We start from the raw sequence: 22,741 nt of genomic DNA, 5'->3' as shown, positions 1-22,741 counted from the left end.
TTTGCAGATATCAAGACTTTGGGATTATAGGCTTAATAATGACTCCAAGATATGGAGATACATTAAGATCGATTTGTTTCAGAATTTGGATATGTATTGGTTATTTTTTTAGTTTTAAATAAAAAATGTATGTGTACAAATGTAAACAGATTATGATCATTGGTCTCCAATAAAATTAAAACCATTGATATACAGAATTTCATGTTCATATTTGAGTATGTTTTATTATTCAGGTAAAAACCAGAAATTCATACGAAGAAGAAGGCAAAAAGTGACATTTTAATTTTAAAAAATGTCATCTAAACAACAATAAAAAAGACAAAAAAAATAAAATAAACGAATCTATCATCTGAAAATAAATCCTTTGACATGATTGATTAAGACGTATGCCATCTAAAACAAGCTATAACAGCAGAAATTATTATACGAACTGTCATCACAAATTCAATATACCAATTTCCCACATGTCAACTTAACGGTTTTAATTATTAGTACGTCATGTAATGACATTAAAGGTGACAGTAGTAATAAATAAGGTGCATCGTAACAAGAGTAAGATGACAGTACACAAATAGGCTAATGTCATGTGTCGTGTCGTAACATGATAGAACCTAACCGTCGTCTGAAGGTGCAACAGAAGGTAGCGAGTCTCGTGACAGTTTTATATCTCGCGGGACGACGATTTTTAACCGTCGTCTGAGAGGCTATTTGGCGTAGTGTAAGTAGGAGTTCTTATATGAAGCATCGGGTCTTCCATTTCACTCGGAGGACCTCCAATTCACATTTGGACACGTTTATTATGACCCCACGTAATAATTAAAATAGTGGGTGCTTCTAATAATTTGCCCCTAAGTAGAGTTAGTTTAGGTTTGGTTTCTGTTTATATGTTGGTTTAGGTTTCAGACTCTCTGTCCTCGCTAAACCAAAACTCTATTGTATTTATATTAGGGTATTTCCATGGTTGAATAACAAGTAAATATTATTACAAAGATCAATACTTGTCATAGTATCAGAGCCATAAGATTTAAAAATCAAACCTAAACTAACTCTAACTAGGAGACATAATATATACAGAGTCCTAACTAGGTTGAAACATGTAGTCAACTTCCTTATCAAGGAGATCGATGGAAGATTGAAAATCCCCAACTATTCGTCCTCCTAAAATCGCAATTGAAGTGGTATTCGAAGTCGGATAACGATCTCGCCTATCGACAATTCAAGAAACGCATCCAAAATTCTCAATTCAAGGTATACATTCAAAATACCTTCTTAAGACACATTCGGCCTTTTAAAGGCAAATGCTATGAAACTAGGGCTGAGCGTGGATCTCGGAGATTCTTGAACCAGATCGCATACTCGTAAAAAAATCCAGAATTGGATTGAACCGCTGACTTTTTCTATAAGATCCAACTAAAGTACTATTGATTTAATTAAATACATTTATGGAGATTTTCAAATTCCTAATGTTAGTGAATAAATATATGGAAGATTCTAGAACCAGACCGAATATAAAAAAAAAGATCCAAAATCAGATTGAACTATTGACCTTTTATTTTAAACTGAACCGAATTGTACCGTTGATTTTATTGGATAAAATTCTGGAGATTTTCTAATCTCCGAATTATACCGAACCGTATTCATCCCATGTGAAACCGCAAATCAAGAACCCATTATTCCAAAGGAATGCGAAGATTCTTATCCACTGTGTTAAGAAAAAAAAAGTTGCGCCATGTTAATTTTGGGTGACAAATTTTTTCCACGTGCCATTAAGTTAACAGACTGTTAACTTTTCATCTAATTTGGGTGAAATATCGCAGATGATAATAGGTGGAGTGCCAACTATACTAATAATTAATAGGTCAGGATTAAGTGCACAAATTTTGATAGGTCAGGGTTAGATCTGGGCATGGACCGGCAACCCGCCCACCCGGCCCACCTAGACCCATATCCATTTAGTCGGACTTGGACACATGAAAATGCTGTCAGGTCCGATCCGGTCCAAGCCCGCATAAGCCCGCAAAAAATTAGACGGGTTTGGGCTTTACTAATTTTACATCGATCCGGCCCAATATACTATATATACTATATATTTATATAAATTATATTATATAAATATAAATTATAATATATTTTTATAATCATAAATTATATTATGATAAATATAAATACTTAAAGTTTTGTGCTGTAATTATGTTAAAAGAATTCATACTTCCAGGAAAAAAATGATGTGATCATTAGTTTTTTTTTTGGTTTAATTGCTTTTTGGATTCAATTAGGAATTTTATGATTTTAATTTCCTTTTAATATACAGATGAGTTTGGACGGGCGAGCTTAGGATTCGGATATTAGGCCCGAGCCTAATCCGAACCCAAAACTGACTAAATTTCTTGCGGACTGGACTAGGCTGGGCTTGGACTCCTCAGGATTTATTAAAAGCCCGACAGGTCCGGCCCCGAACCCGGCCCATGCCCAGGTCTAGTCAGGGTCAAGCAGTGCTTTTAGCCATTTTTTTTCAAAAACAAAAAAATTGAAATATCTCAGCAAGTGCAGAATAAAAGGGAAAATGTTGAGCGGTGCTTCCCAAATTATCAAGAAATCTAATAGAGCAAGATTTTGACTGTATCTCTGCTTCTGTTTCTGGTACACAATCTAACCAACTCCTTTTTCTGATTTTGCTTTTAATCGCTCGTGTTGTTCGTGATATTGATTTTTACTTTCTGTAACTGATCATACGTCCTCATCGTCCCTTCCTTGGAAGAACGTAAGAAAGAAAGAAAGAGTCAGTTACTTTTTCTTTGCACTGAAACAGATTGAAGTGATTGTTTTAGGTTTGAATTTATGGTTTAATTCTTCAGTTTGCGTTATTCTTATGCGGCTAAGAAATTTAATTCTCATGTCTTGACCTAATATTAGTGCAATGTTTATAGATTTCCCTTAGTGTCTGCTTGGATGGATGTTAACTAAAGGGAGATTGTTGTGAAGAAGTTTATTAAGTGGGAAGGTTTTTTGAGGGTTAAATGAAGATTAAAAAACCCTTTAAAAACCTCTAATTTCAGTCACTCCAAATTGGTGGATCTGAAGGTTAACTGAAATTACTTTCCAAATTTATCTTTGTCTTCTCTTCCTGCAAAAGGACATTGTCTTCCTTTTCTCATGGGGTGTTCTTCTGCCATTTATTTGTTTCTTAAAGTTTTCTTTTTGAAACAGAACAGACGAATGAAAAAAAATAAAAGATCAAGGAAAAGTTTTCTCAAAGTTTTCTTTTTAAAACAATACCTTAAGTTTGTATCCCAATTATAATTCCCACGTTTCCTATCCATTCCCATACACATCAATTGTAATTCCTTTTGCCAATTATTTGTTTTTCTTCTACAAATTGTTTGAAAGGGTCAGTGGTATGATTTTCTCTAATAACTCAAAATTGAAGACTAAGTACAGCAAAGAAGAACTGACAATAAGAGTGAGTTGCTGGGATGATGGAGTTTTAATAATAATTAAGGGTGGTTTAATAATATATGAATTCAACCTCCTTTTATGAAACCTCCAAAATAAGCAGGGTATATTATTTAACTTCATAACTCCATCCCCTCTATCCAGGCATAGTTAGTTTAATAACTTCATCTTACCTTACCTCACCCTCCCTCCCCATCCATTATTTAACCTCATCTAACCTTCATCTAACCAGACCCTTAATTTCCGAGTTAATGATAATCTGGTCTTGTCTAGTCGTCTGCAGTTGTACTATTTTCTTTGCTGGTTATTGGAATGAATCTACATGTTGCGAAGACAAATTTGAGTTTTGACTGCACTGTTAAATCCCTTCTCATATTTTTGGTGTTGCTAATATTTGTTTTTGGAACTTCTGTATCAGGGATGGCATCATCAGATGACGAGGCTGAGACTGTCCCGCAATCTGTATCAAACTACCATTTTGTTGATGATGATGATGCACCAACTTCCTTTTCAGATTTGCCACTTTATGGTAGTGAAAGTAAGAACGACGATAGTAAGAAAAAGGAACAGATATTTGTGCATGGGTCTGTTGACAATGGACTTCAGACAATACACAAGGAAGTTATAGCATGGAAGTTTGATTTATCCAATGCAAAGCCTGAAATATCGGTGCTCACCAAGGAGACAAATTGGATCAAATTGCATAAACCAAGGAAGAGTTTTGAGGAAATAATTAGGACAGTCTTGATTACAGTTCAATGTCTTCATTTTGCAAGAAGAAATCCAAATGCATTTGATAAATCTGTTTGGGATCACTTATCTAAAGTTTTCAGGTGTACTTTTGGAGGTTACCTGTCTCTTTTAGTTTTGATTTTGTTATGATGACAAGTTATGCTGATTATTGTTGAATTTGTAGCTTGTATGTGGTTAAACCTTCTCAGAATGACTTGGTGGACCACATGGATTTAATATCTGAAGCTCTTAAACAGGATAAGTCCTTAGAAAAGTCCAAGGTTAGTATTCTTCTCATTGTAAATCTTTTTTGAAGCTTGAAATCCCACTATACTCTGTGAAAGCCTATTTTAACTAGCATGATGATTTACCTAAATCCATATTGACATAATCTTATGATTTTTGGAATATAAAGAATGCAAAGATCAAAATGTAAAATCAATAGGCATGCTGCAAATTGAGCATGCCATTCAACACATAAATAGTTATTGCATGAGAACATTATTGCAATTAGTAAGACGAAAAAGTAGTTATGTTTTGCTGTATGTGGAATTAGTCGCCCTGGCTTTCACCCTTAAATCCTGCATTGCTTTCAATTTGGCAAGTGGGCTGTGGCAGGACAATTTATTATCTTTATTGATTATGTTAGAGTCCAGCCAGATCTATGAAGTTCTTAGTGGATGGTTAAGTAGTAAACTCCTCTTCATTGAAATTATGATAACCAATGACTCGTGACCTGGATGAATATGATGTTTGTGAACTTGTTGTTGTCAATGTTATCAATCAATAAAATAGAGGGTTGGTCCTTCTATTGGTTTTGTGGTTTTCCAATTAATGCCTGGATGATTATGCAATCTGCTCGTCGCTTGTGTCTTGTGTTCCCTTCTGGTTTTTATTCAAATAATTATTTATGGTTTTAGTTCTGTGATAATCATACATAAAAGATAGCATTGCATCTTTGAACAATAAACTTGTGTTGGTTTTGATGGTTTACTTGATTTCTTGAGTTTAAAGTGTCATACAATATGTTACAAAATTTTCTTTTTAGAATTATATGGTACAATAGTTATCTACTGATTTGTCAAATACGTATGATATTAACGACAATGTAATTAAATTATTGTGATTTGATAGTAGAATATAATAATTGTAACTAGCAAGAAAAAGCCTATAACAAAAGTTTATCAACTTACATCCACAGTTTATGTTGAGAAAGTCAACGTGAAAGGTAATGAAACAGTGATTTGCCAAACAGAATAATAGAAAAATAGAACAAGATGAAGATCTGATATATTGATTAAAACAAATACTGAAAGGAGAATAATGAAACGAAGATTTCCAGGGACTATCCCTCTTTCAAAGCTGAAAAGCTAAGAGCCACAATTGGAGATCAACATTCCATGCATCCTACCTACACACCCTACATAATATATAACTAATTTCTCTCCTCCTAAGGTCTAACTAACTTTGCCTGCACACGCCCCCTTTTCCCCCATTGCCCTTGGTCCTTCTTGTATATACCCTCCATACTTTACAACCATAAGTCACTTGGACCAACATAGGTGTAGCACTGACTTGTTCTTTATCAGCTTGATATATTCATATTTCTTGGGGCTTTAGCTGACTGCATGAGCTTCAGCTGTACTGACAATTCTTTACAAAAACCTATTTAATGCTAGATCACTTTGTGTATTTCAAAATTATTTCTGCATACCCATACACACTGAATAACTGGAGTGCTCATAAAGAGTGGTTCTAGGACCTCGTGATTGCCTCAAGTTTCTTGGTGTATTTCTTCCCTCTGTTTGACGACGGATGGCCTCTTTAATTTTTTTTTTTTTTTTTTTTTTTTATGTCCTCACACGTTCATAAGCTTACATGAGCAGAACATCACTGTAATTGAGAATATAAAAAAGCTTATTACTGTGTTTCTTTAGCTTGCTGCTGATTGCTCTATGGCATTTGGTGCTCAACGTAATTTATACGACTTACCTATTAAATTCAAATAGGTTAAAACAACCGGGAGCCTGCTTGAAGCCTTGTTAATTAGTTTTAAAAAATGGAATTTCAAATTGGTCGATCCATGCTAGCATTTGAGTCCTCTTTTTTCAGTTTCAGAACACAAGTCAGATGGCTGATTGAATTTAACTAGCTCTCCTCATACTTGCTGGACTACAAACAATCATGTCGTCTGAGAAGAACCGTTTTCCTCTCTTTTTGTAGCTTATGGTTATGGCTTATTGAAAATATAAGTTTAGGTTTCATATGTACATATGGAAAATTCTGTTTATTATATAATAATAATATTATTAGGATCGTGGTTGAACTTGATGTTCAAAGTGTGTTATGGAGTTCAGCATGCAGAATTCATCTTTAGTTAGCTTGTTGGTTTTATGACCAATTCATGCTTGTGATAGTGATCCTTTCTGTGGTATGTCTGATTGTGGAACATGGAGGAATATTATTATCAAAAGGTGGAACTCCTTGGGTTTACTTGTGGGAATTTAATCTTCTCTAAGTTCCTGGATCTGTATATGCTATGTGGTTTCCATAACTTTTTGTTCAGGCTTGCTTTGAAACACATCTATGCCTCTCTAGTCTCTACTTTCTCCTTATTCTCATTTCTTTCTCCTGAAGGTTAGTTGTTAAGAAATATGTAACCTAATTGATAATTTTTTTTTTTAAATTATTCGATGCAAGTCTTGCCTGGTTCTACTTGTGGAGTTTTATATTTTTTTTCCCTCAGTTGATTTGATCTTGGTTTCAGTGTTGCCAAAACAATTTTGGCTATCAGATAATTTTGATTTCTTGTTACTTATTTTTGTGATACAATGGTGTCCTTGTATTGTTTCCCAATCTGAGTATATAAGCCTTGTAATTTGTTATTAAATGAATGCATTGTTTGTTCAAAGACTAATAGTGATATTTATGTGTGCAACTACCATTTCAATGAACAGTTTCTACTCACATTTCTCAATAAAAAGCCAAGGAAGAGAAAACTTTCTAACGAGGTAGTGCTTTCATTGCCTTCATATTGTGTTCTCCTGCAATTGCTTTTTATTCAATATTACAATTTTGTTTTAAGCTAGCAGCTCATGTATTTCAGGATGTTAAATCTGGGACTATGTCTGGATTTATAGTTAACGACGTGGATGATGACATGCTTGAAGATAGTGAGGATGCTGATCAGGAAGAGGATATTTTTGATTCCGTTTGTGCATTTTGTGACAATGGTGGCACTCTTCTATGGTATGCTGCTATTTTGCTAGTTCTGTGCACAAAAACAGAGGCTTATTTTGAAGATTGCATATAATATACACACACATTGCATGCACACACACATTGCTTGCCTTATTTATGAGCATCTCTTTTGGTGGACGTATTACTTTTGAATGATTCTTTGATTGTTTCATTCGCAAACCTGCTATTTTTATCATCATATAACTTTTCATTTTCTTGTTTGATTTAATTATAATGTTACATTTTGCCATATATCATCAGGGGACCCATTTTGCCTCATGGTTCAACAGATACTAGGATGCTGGATGACATCCTAGCTTTTTGGAAGGCTTTGAATAAGCCTTTGCTGAATTTTTATTTATTTTTTGCATGTTAAAGCTAACTGAAATGAGAAAATAGTTTCCGAAGGTATCTTTTGAGTTTATGTCTTAGAATGTGTATCGAATCGTTATTTTGTTACATAACTACCTTTTTCTTTAAGCTGCATCTTTGAAAATTTTATATGGTAAAATACCTGTCTACAAGTTGTATATTGTAATCAAATTTGTATGGTGCTTCCTTTTTGAAGTTCAGTTTCTTGGCCGGTAGCTCTTTGTTTTTCCTACCTCAATTTTTATTTTTTATCTTTCTTTCTGGCTTAGAACTTGTTTGATTCAGCTGAGTGATAAAATTGTATTGAATTCTTGTTGTTAGAATATAAATTGACCAATACATATATATATATATATATATATATATATATATAAACAATTAATAAAAGTAAAAAATTGTTGTACAAATATTAACCTTAAATAAAACAATGGTAGCAACTATCAGTATATATAATTATATACGAACAAATAAATTATTTGTACTATGCATAATCACTGTTATCTGAATCGTACAATTCGAGTTGAGTCAGCTCACTTCGAGCTGACTCTATAGGCTGAATCTAAACTGATCAGGAATTGGACGATTCACTGGTGCATCGGCCGAGCCTTCCGATTCCACCGATTCAAGAATTATGAGATTTTTTTTTTGCAGTAATTATGTCTTTTAATTATTTAGGAATCTGTTGAGTTCTATTAAAGGAAGGAGAGGATTTTTCGTTGCATGCTACATCAAAACAACCAATAAGATAAAATAAAAAGAATAGAAAATTAAAAAAATTATAATCAATATTCAAAACAGATTACAATTTACAACAATTGTTGTGACTTTCCAATTCCATATTTGTCTACAGATGAAAATTGAAATACATTACCAACAGTTGGTGAAAAGGATATAAAATTGAGTTGATGGAATCAGCTGTAATTGGGATTAGAATCAGTTATAGGTGCGAAACAGCTATCAGCTGCCTCAGATCTCCAAATAAAGCATCCTTTTAGCTCTCTCTAATCTATATTTGGCTTTGCTTTTATCTTATAATGTAGTTGCGACGGAAGTTGCATGAGGTCATTTCATCCAACAGTAGAGGATGGTGTGGACTCTCAATGTGTATCTCTTGGTTTTTCAAGGAGGGAATATGATGTATGTAACTGCTGTCTATGTGTGTTGTTATCATTTTACTAATCTTTATTATCCTACAACTGTAGTATTCTTAGTCTTCCTTTTGCTGCAGGCGATAAATAATTTTTATTGCAAGAACTGTGAATATAAACAGCATCAGTGCTTTGCTTGTGGAGAGTTAGGCTCCTCTGATAAATCATCTGGTGCTGAGGTATGAGGTTGCTACATGAAATTGAATACTCCCTTTATCTATTTTTTCATTCTACTTTACATTGTTGCCATACAAAATGCCGCTTGGTGTATGATATTATCCTGCCGTGACATTCTGTGGAAATCAGTTTCAGAAGTTGGGAGATTTTATCTTACTATTTTGCTTGTTGATGGAACGAAGATTTGAAGCATATAATTTTCCTTTTCTCCTGATATTGAAGTTAATTTAACTCAGATTAGTGGATAATGCTTATGGCCAAGTGGTTGGTGGTTACTTGATATATAGCTCTTTGAAGCTATAGTTTTTATAGGATGCTATTCATGTGCTCTTTCTCCTGATTAGAGGGGTAGACCGATGTTGAATTGAGTCTTTCGAACCTATTCTTTAATATCTAGCCTTTGTTTGCATTTATTTTCTCCTTTTCTCCCATTCTGTTCTTGAGTTTTCTGGATCTTCTGCTACATATGGTTAATCTAAATTTGTTGCCCCTTTCCTGTCTGGTATATGTCCAATTTTTCGAAGTATCATTTTCTTTCATATTGCTAACTATACTTAGGTGAATCAAATAGGTGGCTCTGCATGTTAATATGCATTGTGATTTGATTGCACACAGATGCATTTAGTTTTGAGTCTCAAGCTTAGTTTGGCTATGCGATGGTTACTCAACTTATGTCAGATTAGAGCAACTATGAAGTTTGAACCAGGAATTTGCAGTTTTCTTCAAAATATCTTGTTCTTCTTTTCTTATTGTCTGTTTTGGCCTCTAGTTCTGGTTGTCTAGTTGGATATCTCTTTTATGAGGGAAATTAAAATGATGCATTGATCAGTTTTTGCCCTAGATCTCTGTTCGCGTGGATGTTCTGGAAAATATATATATATGCTTAGGTCCCTTGAAACTTTAAATGGCGTCGTCTCATAACCTTAGAGATTGAGTTACATGGTTTAGAATAGTTATTTTATGAGGTAATTATTTTGCTGCAATAGTTCATATTTGATAGAATTTGATAGTGTTTCTTAATTTTGCTTGAAAGATTTTATGTCATTGTATTCTTGAATTATTTAGAAAATCTACATTTATAAAAGAGAAAAGTACAAAAATAAACCTTGTGGTTTGTCTAATTTGCAAAGACTGTACTGTGGTTTAAAAATTTGCTAAGTGGGGTCTGTGCTTTGTGAAGTTTACAAACTCTGGCGTTCCATCAATAATTTTTTGTCGTGATTATTTACCCCAAAAGGGAGCAATTTGGACCAATTAAAAAAACGGACTTTGCAAATTAACTAAACCACGAGTATTATTTGACCGAGAAATTGACTGATAGATCCTTTAACTGCAAACTTCACAAACCTCAGACCCTGTCTGCGAACTTTTAAACCACGAGATTGTCTTTGCAAATCGGCCAAACCACGTGATTTATTTTTGCACTTTTCCCTTCATAAATTGTAAAAATAAATCTGGATTGTTTTATTGCCACAATTGCTGCTGTATCTTAAAGCAGAGTCTATAATTTAGACTGAGTTTCTGATTCTTTTATTTATTTATTTTGCAATGACATTACAGAAGCTAAGAATTGTTATCTGGATTTTCTTTTGAACTTCCACACTTTGGTAGTGAAATATTTCTCAATCAATTGGACTTCAGGTATTTCAATGTGCTAGTGCCACCTGTGGTCATTTTTATCACCCACATTGCATTGCAAAGTTACTCTACCAAGACAATAAAGTTGCTGCTAAGGAGCTTGAGAAAAACATTGCTGCAGGTCATGGTTTTTTTACTTGTCCTATGCATAAGTGCTGTGTTTGCAGACAAGGAGAGGATAAGCAGATAAAGGAACTACAGTTTGCTGTGTGCAGGCGATGTCCTACATCATACCATCGAAAATGCTTGCCAAAGTACCTAGCTCTCCTATCACTTGCAAGTGCCATATACTGATATTATTGTATCTTTTTCTTCTTAGTCAATGGTTACAATCTTTATCAGGGGTATTGCTATTCAAAAGAAAGAAGAAGAAGAAGAAGCTGAAGAAGAAGAAGATGATGATGAAGATGACGATGATGTTGAAATAAGGGCGTGGGAGGGTCTATTGCCTGGCCGTTTACTATTATATTGCTTGTGAGTATCACATTTGGGTTATAATTTTTCTGTCTCACATAGATAATTACATTATTTGCAATTTCTGTGTTCCTAAATTTGGGTTTTTTTCGCTCATCCCTTCCCTGTTACTAGTAAGCATGAGATCGACGATGAGCTTTCAACTCCAATCAGGGATATTAGGTTCCCTGGTGTAGTAAAGAAGAAAGAAGAACATATACCAGAATTGCCTGGAAGCTCAGGAAAAGTTTTATCAAATAAAAAAAAGCTTATCTCAAAAGACTCTTTTTCAGAAAGAACTAGTATGAAAGAAGAATGGGAACCACCAGCGAAAAAGGTTGCAAACTTGAAAAGAAGTGAAAATATATCATCTGGATTAAAACCATCGAAGCAAGTGAAAGAAAATGACGCATCCAGAAAATCCATGAAAGGAAGTATTACATCTGATGCAACAGAGGTGAAGAAGTTTGGGAAAGATAATGTGAGAAAAACTTCTCTGGGTGATAGGTTATTTGCCTTGGTGAGTGAAAGTTCTGAAGTTAAGCTTGGGAAACATGAAATGCTGACTAGTGAACCTGATAATACCATGACACTTAAGGCTTCTACAAAGAAGTTGAGCATTGAATTACCTTCTTTAGATGCTGACACAGAAAGAAGGTGATGAATAGAAGCTATCTCCTTCATGATAACTGTACCATTTAATGATTTGTGTTTTCTATGTGTGTACTACTCATGTCTTATTATGCAGTAATAGATATATTTATTTCTTTTGTTGTATAGAATGTTGGCTTTAATGAAGGAGGTTGAATCTTCAATAACTTTGGAAGATGTTATCAGAAAGCGTAAAGCACCATCTACTCATACTTCCTCATTAAAACAAACAGTTGAGAAGACAATTACAGCAGGAAGAGTGGAGGGTGCTGTTCAGGTACATGCTTCTTATTTGTTTAGCTTCTTTTATAACCGTAGACCATAAAAGTCAATGATTTCAAATACTTCCAGTTTTTTATTTGTTCAGCATCATTTTCTCTAGAAATGATAGTTCATTCCAATAAATATGCAGGCTATTAGGACAGCTTTAGAGAAACTAGAGGCTGGATGTAGCCCAGAAGATGCAAAAGCTATTTGTGAACCAGAGGTTTTAAATCAGATTTTTAAGTGGAAGGTGTCCATTCTCGCCAATTACTAATTTCTATAGAATACCTCAATTTATAGGATTCTATTTGTTGCATTTTTCTTCAAATAAAACATGCTCACACACGCGCACCATAGTAGTATTTATGTGATCGGTTAACATCATGGTTGAATTTTATGTACCTTATACTCACATGAGGATTCTGTTTGTTGCATATTATGCCCCATTGTTGGTGTTCATATGGTTGATGAACATAATGGTTGGATCTTATATTCCACATTTCAAAGTTATTCAATTTTAGGGCTATCAATTGCTATTACGTATATAGGGCAATTTAGAGGAACTTATGTTTGTTGCATGTTCCTCAAATAAAGCAAATACATATACATGTGCTTGAGGCACTAGTTGAAGCAACTCAAAGCAGATAATAACTGAAATACTTGGCAATGCGTTGAGTTTTTTGGTGTTAAAGCAACTTATTTCTCAATGTTATTAACCTGTGCGATTGGTTGATTGTCTCTAGAACAAACTTTCAGTTTATCTTGCACCATTTCTTCGTGGGAAGCGTTATACCTCCTTTGGCCGCCATTTTACAAAAATAGAAAAACTTGAAAAGGTAATCATATTCTCTTTACTTTTAGTTATCTACCTCCGGTTGCTCATGTGTAATACTATGATGTTTGTTAATTTTACATTTCTTATATGAAAAAAATCAATTTGTTATCCTGATTCTTTACTGCCATGCATTACTTGCCTTCAACTTAAGTTTCCTTTACTCTCTCTGTGGCAACTGTATTTATTGCTTAGGTACATTAGAAAGTTTGTGGAATTCCTAGGTTTATGTGCTAGTTGATACATGCTGTATTGGACTTTCTGTTCCTTTATCTGGTTGAGTTTTCAACAGTCTCACATGCAAATGTACTATTTTGCTCTGATTTTACTTCCACTTCTTTATTGCAACTTGCAAGCCTTCTCAAGCTCATTTTTAAACCAGGGTTTTATGGCTCATGGTATATATATATATATAGTCCATGAGTTGATTTAAATGTTGTATGTCAGTTAAGTTTATGTTAAGATTTTTTTTTTGTTAGATAAACAAGGGACATAATGATTTCCATCGATAAACCGATTAGAAATCAGGATGTATGGAACAAAACCAAACTGATGAAGGGTATGCAAATAGTTGTTAAAAGCTCGCCTAATGCCTCAGATGTGCAAGGCACTAGGCCGGGCACCTTAGCACCCCCAAAGGCGTGCACTGTTGCCAAGGCGGTGGAAAAGTGTGCTTTTGTGTGCCAGGCCGTGGTAATAAGAGGCGAGGCGAGGCGCATCCATATATTACATGGGTTTTCTTTAGGGTTTTTTTAGGATTTTAATCTCCACTATTGGATTAGAAACATCCAGTGTCCAAATAAACAACAAAAAAAGAAAAATAGACTTTGAAGAGAGGCCTAATACACAATAGGAAACTGAACTTTGTAGATGAGAATTGTCAGAGAGATTAATATAAGGTCTATGATTGGGCCTTAACTATAAGCTTGAGCTTTTAGTTCAATTGGTTCCATGACATGGTATCAGAGCCAGTTTGACCAAGTGTTCTAGGGTTCGATTCCTGGCAGCCCCATTTGTTGATTTAATTGCAGGGCATGGTAATATGGGCCTGTGTTGTACACGGTGCAAGCCCAAGGGGCATTTGCCTATGATTGGCCCTTAACTATAAGCTTGAGCTTTTAGTTCAATTGGTTCCATGACTAGAATGAAGATTATTAGATCCTTGAAGAAGAATTTGATGATAGAAGAGAGTGATGATGGCCCTTGCACCTTAGTTCGCCATGGGCCTTTAATAACTATGGGTAGGGGTCGGTTCTAGTCAAAGCGAATATTATTGGGGTGGTTCAATTTGGATCAATTGAACACTTAACCTATTTTCCTGGGGTTTTTCTTCCTCTTCCCACAAACAAAATTCAAAACCTTTTCTCTGTTTTTTTTTTAATCTTTTTTTTTTTCTGTAAATAACAGTCTTTCTTTGCCCTAGCCAAAAAAAAGGAACGAGAAAGTTTGGTAGCAATAAAAGATGAAAAGAATAGCTCCTTTTTTTAATTTATTCATGGCTAATAAATCATTACACACCTAAACTTGTCACTTTTTTCCTTTTGGCACCCTGAACTTCATAGTTATTAAAGGCGCAAGGGGTCCTGGAGCCTTGGCGCATGGCGCACGGCGATGGCGCGCGCCATAGCGAGACAAGGCGCACTTACAAAAATAAAAATTATAAAACTATAAAACTAACATAAAAATGCAATGAATACTAAATCATGAAAATATCTTAAGCATAAATAAAATGACTCTGTTTCTCACTCTTCAAATGACTCTGTCTCTTCCTCTTCAAAGAGTCTCTTCATCTTCTAGTTAGTTAAAACGTATAATCTCTCTCCTTTTTAATACTTTTTGTTAATAGAACACGTGTTCCATTCCAGACATATAAAAATAAATGCCAAAAATTCCAAAAAACAGCCCATAACTGCCAAGGCGCGCCTTGGTGCGCCTTTGGCAACTGCCTCTTGGCGCAAAATGGCGCACCAGGCGCGCGCCATGGCAGTTGCGCCTCGCCATGGGGCTGCCATGGCGCTGAGGCCTGCGCCTGGTGCGCCATGCGCCATAGGCGCGCCTTTAATAACTATAACTTGTACTTGGACTTATCACTCACAAACTTGTCAATTTTGGACCTTCGACACTCTTATTTGCTTACTTGGGAAACTTCAAAGTTGACATGGCACCAATATGTTAAACTTCCTCACGAACCTATTCCATTTCATGTCAGCAAATAAGTGTCGATGGTCCAAAATTAACAAGTTTAGGCGTGTAATAGAGTAAAATACAAGTTCATCCTATTGTGTTTCATCCACCTTCACATGTAACATTGTGCATTGAATAAATGGCTTAATGTATAATAAATAAGAACCGTATTAGCAGTGGCATAAAGTTCTATTAAAAACATAGAAGAATCAAAAGACACAGATTTGAAGTTCGGTGAATATACCCAACGATTTTAATCTTTAAACTGAACTTAACCAAATCTCAATCTTCTTGAACTGTGTAATGCTTGTAACTGGCTGAACCGAAATGCATGTTTTGGTTCTAGTTGGTTTTTTGGATTGGTTTGCTTGCTCGGGGTTATTCTAGATCTCACCATTAACTTTGCTAAACCTAGTTCATTAGATATGGTGCACAAAGAGATTCCGAACAACAAAACATTTTATATTTGAGTATTTTATATTTGGGTGTATGGAATTCGTATTTTATTTAATAGAATGGGGTGTATGAGCTGTTATATGCAATTTGTGTACCTATTAAGTTTGTTTAGAAAAGTCACGTTGTTGTGCTTACTTTGATGTTGCTAGATTAATTCAATGCAATATTTTCTGATGTGCAGATTGTTGATATGTTACATTGGTACATAAAAGATGAGGATATGGTAAGAATACAAACTAATTTGCTACTTATATTTGGAAGTTCCAAATGTTAGATTGGGCACTATTTTTTGCACGAAATATTATGCTTAGTATTTTTTTTTTATGCTTTTTGTGTAATTTTAGGCTAGAAAGGTTGGTGATTGGACTATATTTAAAAGGCAAATTGATCTATATCGGCATAAATCCATTAGTCTACCTACCAGATTAGTTTGTAGTTGTTGGCATTCATAGGCCACCATATTATTCGCCTTTTCACCTTAACTTCTTTTCATTTGGATAAAGACTAGGTAAAATTATAAGATCCTTTTAACAATGTTTTTACTAAATCAGTGGAAATAGTTCAGTGTACCTGAGCATAATTGTTAGAGGGCGTGGACAAAAGCTCTAATTTTAACTCATGAGAAACACTGAAACTCCAGTTTTATTTTCTCCCCTGATCCTTCAAAATATATATGATGGGTAGTTTTTTTTTTCTTTTCCGGAAGATGATTAGGTAGGAGGCACGTTTTTGTCTCTTATGTTTTCTCCACGTTTATAAAATTCCTTCTCTTTTAATACACCGGTAGTTGCTACACTGTTCAACATGATGAATAGTTTGCAGCCTTCTCTACAGTCCAACTAGAGAACTAAAGTTCCAAAATTCGTACCTATGATCATTTTTTTATTCCATTGAAGTATTCCGGATAACTAACAGGGACAATCTTCCAACAACTACGATAGAAAAGTTTCTTTTTCAGATAATTTCACAGTTATTGGAATTTCTAGTCAGGTAAAATTACGATTTACATAACATTAGGAGCTTATTAAGGGAATTTAGTTCATTTCTCGTGTAATGCTATATAAAAACCCTTGTACTTGGTTATGATACAGCACGTTCATCCGCTCATTTTTACTCATGTATCAGAAACTCCTTTCTGTGGAAATTTTGATATAAGAATTATCTATTCTAATGTTCTACCACTTACAGATGTCTAAATAAATCCTACAGTCTCTACTAGGGACAAAATGTCATTTTTAAGTCTTAGTCAACCCTTCCTTAGAGGGACTTCTGGAGTGGAGTTAGGCATAGCTTTTTAAATTTATACAATTTTAAAATATCTACTTTTGAATTTTGATAGTTCCCACTCAACTTAATTAAGTGTGATTTATTATTCCATTTTATTTGGCAATCCAAATTTTGTTTGATCAATGATGTCCAATTCCCTTTGGTTCTTAATGGTGCTGCCTTTCTGTATCATTAGAACTCCTTTTCTTCTCCAGGAAGTTGGTTTTGTCAAAAATGATTTGAGAGTTTTTGAATAGGATCTTGATGTCGTGGATGGAAAATATGTCCTAAGTGAATGAATTTGCGGTTTAGCTTTATTTTGGATGTTCTAAAGAACTACTTGGGTGCTTAAGAATCAGACTTTGTCTTTGCAATCACTCTCTTGTCTCCTTGCCTATTTCTATTTCTACTTCAGGTAGTTCTAATGGAGTGTCTTTGGCTGATGTTCAATGGAGTGTTGGCAGTTGTGTGCTTCTCTTTTCTCTTCATTGATACAATCAAAGTACCTTGTCAACCAAACCTTGATCCCAACATCTTTGAAATTCCTTGTCAACTGAACAGCATAAAATAGTTAACTTCCTTGTCATAGTGTCCTTTCTATAATATTAACAAGGTCAACTGAACAGCATAAAATAGTTAACTTCCTTGTCATAGTGTCCTTTCTATAATATTAACAAGGACAGTTTCACTCTATGCAAGTTGTTATCTCCAGTCCTTACCAAAGATTTCTCTTGACTATGTTCTTTGGTTCCAAAGAACATTCGAGGAACCTTGTGTTTTTGGTTCTATTATGAAGATATTTCACATATAATTTTGTATGTTTTTTGCTACTTGGCAAAGAGAGTTGTTTGTTTATATGGAATAAGGTGCAATTGCAACCTTAACATAATTTGGTACTCAGTTTTTCCCCTGAATTTTTTTTAAATGTTTTTCCACTGATGTTAAAAATCTAATTAATTAAAGGCTTTTTGTTCCTATTGTTTGTGTTTTGAGGCCACCAGAATTTTACTGACATTACACTTGTGGTAAAATATCTTTCATGCCAAATACATGGTTACTGATCATTTTTGTCAACAGATTGTCGACTTCTGTTGTGGTGCCAATGATTTTAGTTGCCTGATGAAAAAGAAGCTTGAAGAAACAGGGAAGAAATGCTCATACAAAAATTATGATCTTATTCAACCAAAGGTAACTTCACCTGGTAAAGGAATTATTATGAATCTATATTGATTGCTGAATTCATTTCACTGACAAATGATGCAACTATGTGTAAAAAATCTGTGACGACCCCTGAGGCACATTTTGGCGCTGTCTGATGTGGTTTAAGGAATTCTCTAGTCTCTTGCCTTGCCTGTTAGAAAGCAAAGCTTTATTTCCGAAAGCAAAGAATTAAAAACTGTTAAAAGTTAGGTTTACAAATGAATGTACCTTCCCAAATAGCTTCCACCTAGTAACTTTGGAATATCTGCTGCTTGTAATTTGCAGAGAATAAATAATATACATTGTTTTTGAACTCTGAAAGCTACACCTGTATATATGCATACATAACTACTTTTCAATGATTAAGGCTATAATAAAGAGATTCCTATAATTAAGGGATTTTAGATCATCTACAGCAGCCCTCTACATTTATTACAGCAACGGATAGTTACAGTAGCATGTAGACCTATACAACAGCTATATCCACTCTTTTTTTTTTGGTAATACTGTTATTCAAAATCAGTGATTGACAATTGCTATAACTATGATGTATTACCGTCTTGAGTGCAGGGTTTATGTACTTGCATCTTTGCATGCATTTTTTTCTATTTGATTGTTAGATTTTTTGTTTCTTGTCTTCGTAGATTGACTTTAATTTCGAGAAGAGAGATTGGATGACTGTTAATCCAGATGAGCTGCCAAAAAGGGGTTCTCAGTTGGTAAGGAGTCATCTTCCATTTTAAAGAATCGGAAAACTGGTTTGATGTGATGTTTTGTCTGACTATAAGGTATTCTGAACTTGAGCAGATCATGGGACTAAATCCTCCCTTTGGTGTTAAAGCAGCTTTGGCCAACAAGTTCATTAATCAAGCTCTTAAATTTAAGCCGAAACTCCTTATTCTGATTGTTCCTCCAGAAACAGAAAGGTGTTTGCTGGCACTTGCTCTTTCTCTCTCTCCTTCCTTTTTTTTTTTCTCTGTGTCTCACATGCATGCTCATGTTACTCTTTTCTAGGTTAGATAAAAAGAATCCTCCCTATGACCTTATTTGGGAGGATAATCAGTGTTTATCAGGGAAGGTAAATTTTGAATATGATGATGCTTTTTGCATTTCAGCATTGGCTGAATGTATATTGTTCTTGATGGTTTCACCCTTAAAATGATCCTTTTCAGTCATTTTATCTGCCTGGATCTGTTGATGAGAATGACAAACAAATGGATCAGTGGAATTTGACTACTCCGCCTCTCTATCTTTGGAGTCGTCGTGACTGGAGTGCAAGACACATGGCCATTGCTCAAAAGCATGGTCATTTACCAGTGCAGCAGGAGGGATCAAATTTGAAAAATTGTTTATATGATAGTAATGCTTCAGAATTGACAGATCATCTTCACATGCAGAATAAAGAACCAAGTCACAAGGAAAGTGTGGCTGAAGGTCATAGAGAATGCTCCCCTCGTGGTGATGTTGTCAAAGAAAACCATGATAGTCATGTTCCCGAGAGAAAGCAGTCTAAGGAGACTTCAGGGAAGAGAAAGCATGATGAATATAAGCTTGGCGGAAGAATAAATGAAAAATTGTCAGATGGTAAGAAGTCTCCTCGTAGCGATTCATATCGTTCCTCAGCTAAAGTGTTTGATGGTAGATCCTCAAAGGAAGGCACAAGATCCAAGTCTCCTGAAATGCAAAAGCATGCTAAGGCTGTTGAAAATAGACTGCTTGATTCGGAGCATAGGAAATCTAGTTCGCATATGTCTCCTAGAAGCGATTCATACAAGGGAATGCCTCATGGTGCCTCATCGAAGTCTCCTGAAATGCTTTTGGATGCTGATGCTGTTGAGAATGAATTGCGCAATCCAGAGCATAGAAAGTCTAGTTCAGATATGTCTCTTGGAAGTGATTTAAGCAAGGGAGTGCCTCATCCTTCCTCATCCAAAGGGGTCGATGGTAGATCCTCATGGGAAAGTACTGCAACCAAGTCGGCTGTTGCAAATAGATTTCGCAATTCGGACCGTAGAAAGTCTAATTCACGTAAGTCTCGTAGAAGGAATTCATACAAGGGAATGCCTCATCGTTTCTCACCTGAAGTGGACCAAGGTAAATCCTCATGGGAATCGAAGTCTTCTGAAATGCTTTCGTATGCTGAGGCTGTTGAAGATAGATTGCCGAATTTGGAGCATAGAAAATCTAGTTCACGTATGCCGTCTGGAAGAGCTTATGGTGACAGTATTCATGATGATGCGAGTAGGAACTACAGCATGAACTACTATGAGAATTCACGGGATTTCCATGGATCTTCTCGTTCCGACATGGACTATCATTCTAGTGGAGCCATGAGAGAGGATACAGAGAGTGTTGGCCGTAGATCCTACCCTACAGAATTGGAAAGGGATTTGGATGCACTGTCACAAGTGCCACGTTATGGCCAAGATCCTGATTACTCTGCTGAAAGAAATTATATAGGTGTTGGACATGAGCCAGCATATGGCCAGATGGGAACACTTCCATCAATCCCTTCCAGGCATTTGGGTTCGGTTTCCGAGTCCTACAGGATGAACATACCTGCTATGCAACCGGCTACAGAGTCGTATAGGATGAACATGTCTGCAACGCAAAAGTATGCACCGCGATTGGATGAATTAAATAGTACAAGGATGAATAACATGGGTCCTGATCCATCCATGTTGAATACAAGTAGTATGTACAACCCTCTACAACCTCAAGCTGTGTATCATCATGTTGATTCAATGGGCTTTGCTCCAGGGCCTTGTCGCCCCTACTCGCACCAGAACTCGTCAGGCTGGATCGACGAGTAAATTTAGAATTTATGGTTTCATGTTTTGAATATGTTAAGAGGTTCGATTTTATTTGAATCAGGTTTGATAAGTGGTGCATAGTGCACTCATTCAATTCTGCCCGGGTGTGATTCAGAAATAAGTATTCTTAGTTTCTTATCCCCTGTTTGAATGAAATATTTTTGGGGAAGTATCAATTTAGGTTTTGTGTCCAAAATATTACTAATATAAACTTAATGTTTACAAAATAGTATCAATTTAATCCTTTTAATGGAATGTAAAATTCCATCCGTTAAGTTCTGAAAAGTTACTATGTTCACAATTTTAATATGCCACGTTGGATAAGTTACTAAAATAGATGTATCAATTTAGGTTCCATTGAGACTTTATGTTAACATTGCTTTAACATGAGACCATCAATTTATGCAGAACATCGGTGATGTTTATACATGGAGTCTAAATTGATACTCCCTTAAAAATCTTAAGCTTATTTTGGTACCTTATCTAACGTGGCATGTTAAAATTGTAATGTAGTGTTGAGTTGAAAGAACATAATGGATAATGTGACACGTTCTGTTTGTGAGGTCTAAATTAGTGCAATTTTCTAAACGTTAAGCTTATATTGGTACTATTTTGGATGTGAAGTCTAAATTGATACTTTCTCAAAAACTTTAGGTCTATTTTGATACCTTATCTCCATAAAAAAATGGTTTTCGAATTTTTACAGTAGAAAATGAAAAATTGAACGTACGTGAAATGAATACGCTATGTTAATCGAGTTTTATGTTAAAAATTGACTTTTATAATTATCAAAGGTTTAATGTGAACAAAAATAAATGTCAGAGATTTAGTGTTTAAATAAAATATATATTTGAATAATCTAATCATTTCTCTTTTAGTTAACTCTTATTTACTATATTGTACCACTCATTTGTTGGTCCCATATAACGTGACAAGGTTAGTTCCAAGGGGGGGATAGGAACTAATTAAAATTTTGTCCGTTAAGGCTGACTTCTTTTCTTAAGAAAAGGTTTACACAGCGGCGCTAAGTAGTTTTAAGACACAAGCTTAGTCAACTGGTGACTAAGACTGTTTCTTTCTGTGAGTCAGGAGATAGCACTTTGAGTCTATTCCTGAACTCAGCTTCTTAGTGCACTCAACTCAGCGTGAGTTCGTTACTTAGTTTTATAGCAAGCAATATATAAAGGAGTTTAAGTGTTAGAAATATGTTACTCAGTAGACATATCCTGGTTCGGCCTCTCCGCCTACGTCCAGTCCCCTGAACGCGTTCCGAGCTTTTTGAATTCTCTACTGAGCTCTTTAAAGGTAGAGCACGAAACTTTTTACAATAGAAGCTGAGTATACAAAAGTACCTTCCTCTATACCTCTACTCACTCTTATAACTGCCGCTGAGTACTATAACCGAGTACTCAACTTCTCCTTTCTATTCTTCTAGAAATGATAAAGTGTTTGTCCTAAACAACAATTGCTAAGACACTTTAGATGAATGAAATCACTCTAGACTTTTACACAATGATTGGAAATTGGTGTAAGATTTTGCTTTTCTTTTCTCATAGAACTTCAAGTATGAATTTGGTCAGCGTTTCGACTAATTGAAGATCTGCCTCGAATGAAGCAATTGAGAGGCCTTTATATAGTGACACTTCAAGCACCGGTAATTTCGAATTTCGAAATAACCGTTGGAGGCTAACGGCTTCCTGTCGTTGTCACTCAGGACGTGCTCAGTGTCATTGGCCAATGAGATTCTTGCATCTTCTGTCTACGGCAGTGCTCAGCAGCTTTTCGTCAGATAAACAGAATGTTTCGACATTTACGGCAAAGTCTTCCAGACAGCTTCCTGCGCCTTCTGAACTTTACCCAAA

The 22,741-nt window shown here is 35.1% G+C and overlaps 1 protein-coding gene across 2 annotated transcripts; it reads left to right on the top strand.

The window, feature by feature from the left end:
- The first annotated feature begins 2,521 nt into the window (after nucleotides 1–2,521).
- LOC136219150 (protein ENHANCED DOWNY MILDEW 2) lies at nucleotides 2,522–21,123 on the top strand. 2 transcript variants are annotated; one of them, XM_066006412.1, is made up of 19 exons: nucleotides 2,522–2,640; nucleotides 3,872–4,286; nucleotides 4,370–4,466; nucleotides 7,143–7,196; nucleotides 7,292–7,434; nucleotides 8,838–8,934; nucleotides 9,026–9,124; nucleotides 10,764–11,014; nucleotides 11,103–11,234; nucleotides 11,349–11,870; nucleotides 11,994–12,141; nucleotides 12,277–12,378; nucleotides 12,872–12,964; nucleotides 15,782–15,823; nucleotides 17,944–18,054; nucleotides 18,711–18,785; nucleotides 18,874–18,992; nucleotides 19,081–19,144; nucleotides 19,239–21,123. In XM_066006412.1, the coding sequence occupies exons 2-19, from the start codon at nucleotides 3,874–3,876 to the stop codon at nucleotides 20,877–20,879; spliced, it is 4,203 nt and encodes a 1,400-aa protein (XP_065862484.1). In that variant the 5' UTR covers nucleotides 2,522–2,640; nucleotides 3,872–3,873; the 3' UTR covers nucleotides 20,880–21,123. The 2 variants fall into 2 exon arrangements, with proteins under 2 accessions (XP_065862484.1, XP_065862485.1); XM_066006413.1 differs by lacking the exons at nucleotides 2,522–2,640; nucleotides 3,872–4,286; nucleotides 4,370–4,466; nucleotides 7,143–7,196 and adding an exon at nucleotides 8,648–8,740 and having other exon boundaries at nucleotides 7,296–7,434.
- Nucleotides 21,124–22,741: the final 1,618 nt, after the last annotated feature.

The sequence above is a fragment of the Euphorbia lathyris genome, chromosome 2 (assembly GCF_963576675.1).
Source record: "Euphorbia lathyris chromosome 2, ddEupLath1.1, whole genome shotgun sequence".
NCBI lineage: Eukaryota > Viridiplantae > Streptophyta > Magnoliopsida > Malpighiales > Euphorbiaceae > Euphorbia > Euphorbia lathyris.
Note: the sequence above shows the minus strand (reverse complement) of the source record. Positions and strands in the feature narration are given on the sequence as shown.

Coding starts and splice junctions, on each gene's coding strand:
- LOC136219150 (XM_066006412.1), top strand. CDS start 3,874: ATGGCATCATCAGATGACGAGGCTGAGACTGTCCCGCAATCTGTATCA. Junction 7,197..7,291: donor AGAGAAAACTTTCTAACGAG/GTAGTGCTTTCA, acceptor CATGTATTTCAG/GATGTTAAATCTGGGACTAT. Junction 18,055..18,710: donor ATGATCTTATTCAACCAAAG/GTAACTTCACCT, acceptor TTGTCTTCGTAG/ATTGACTTTAATTTCGAGAA.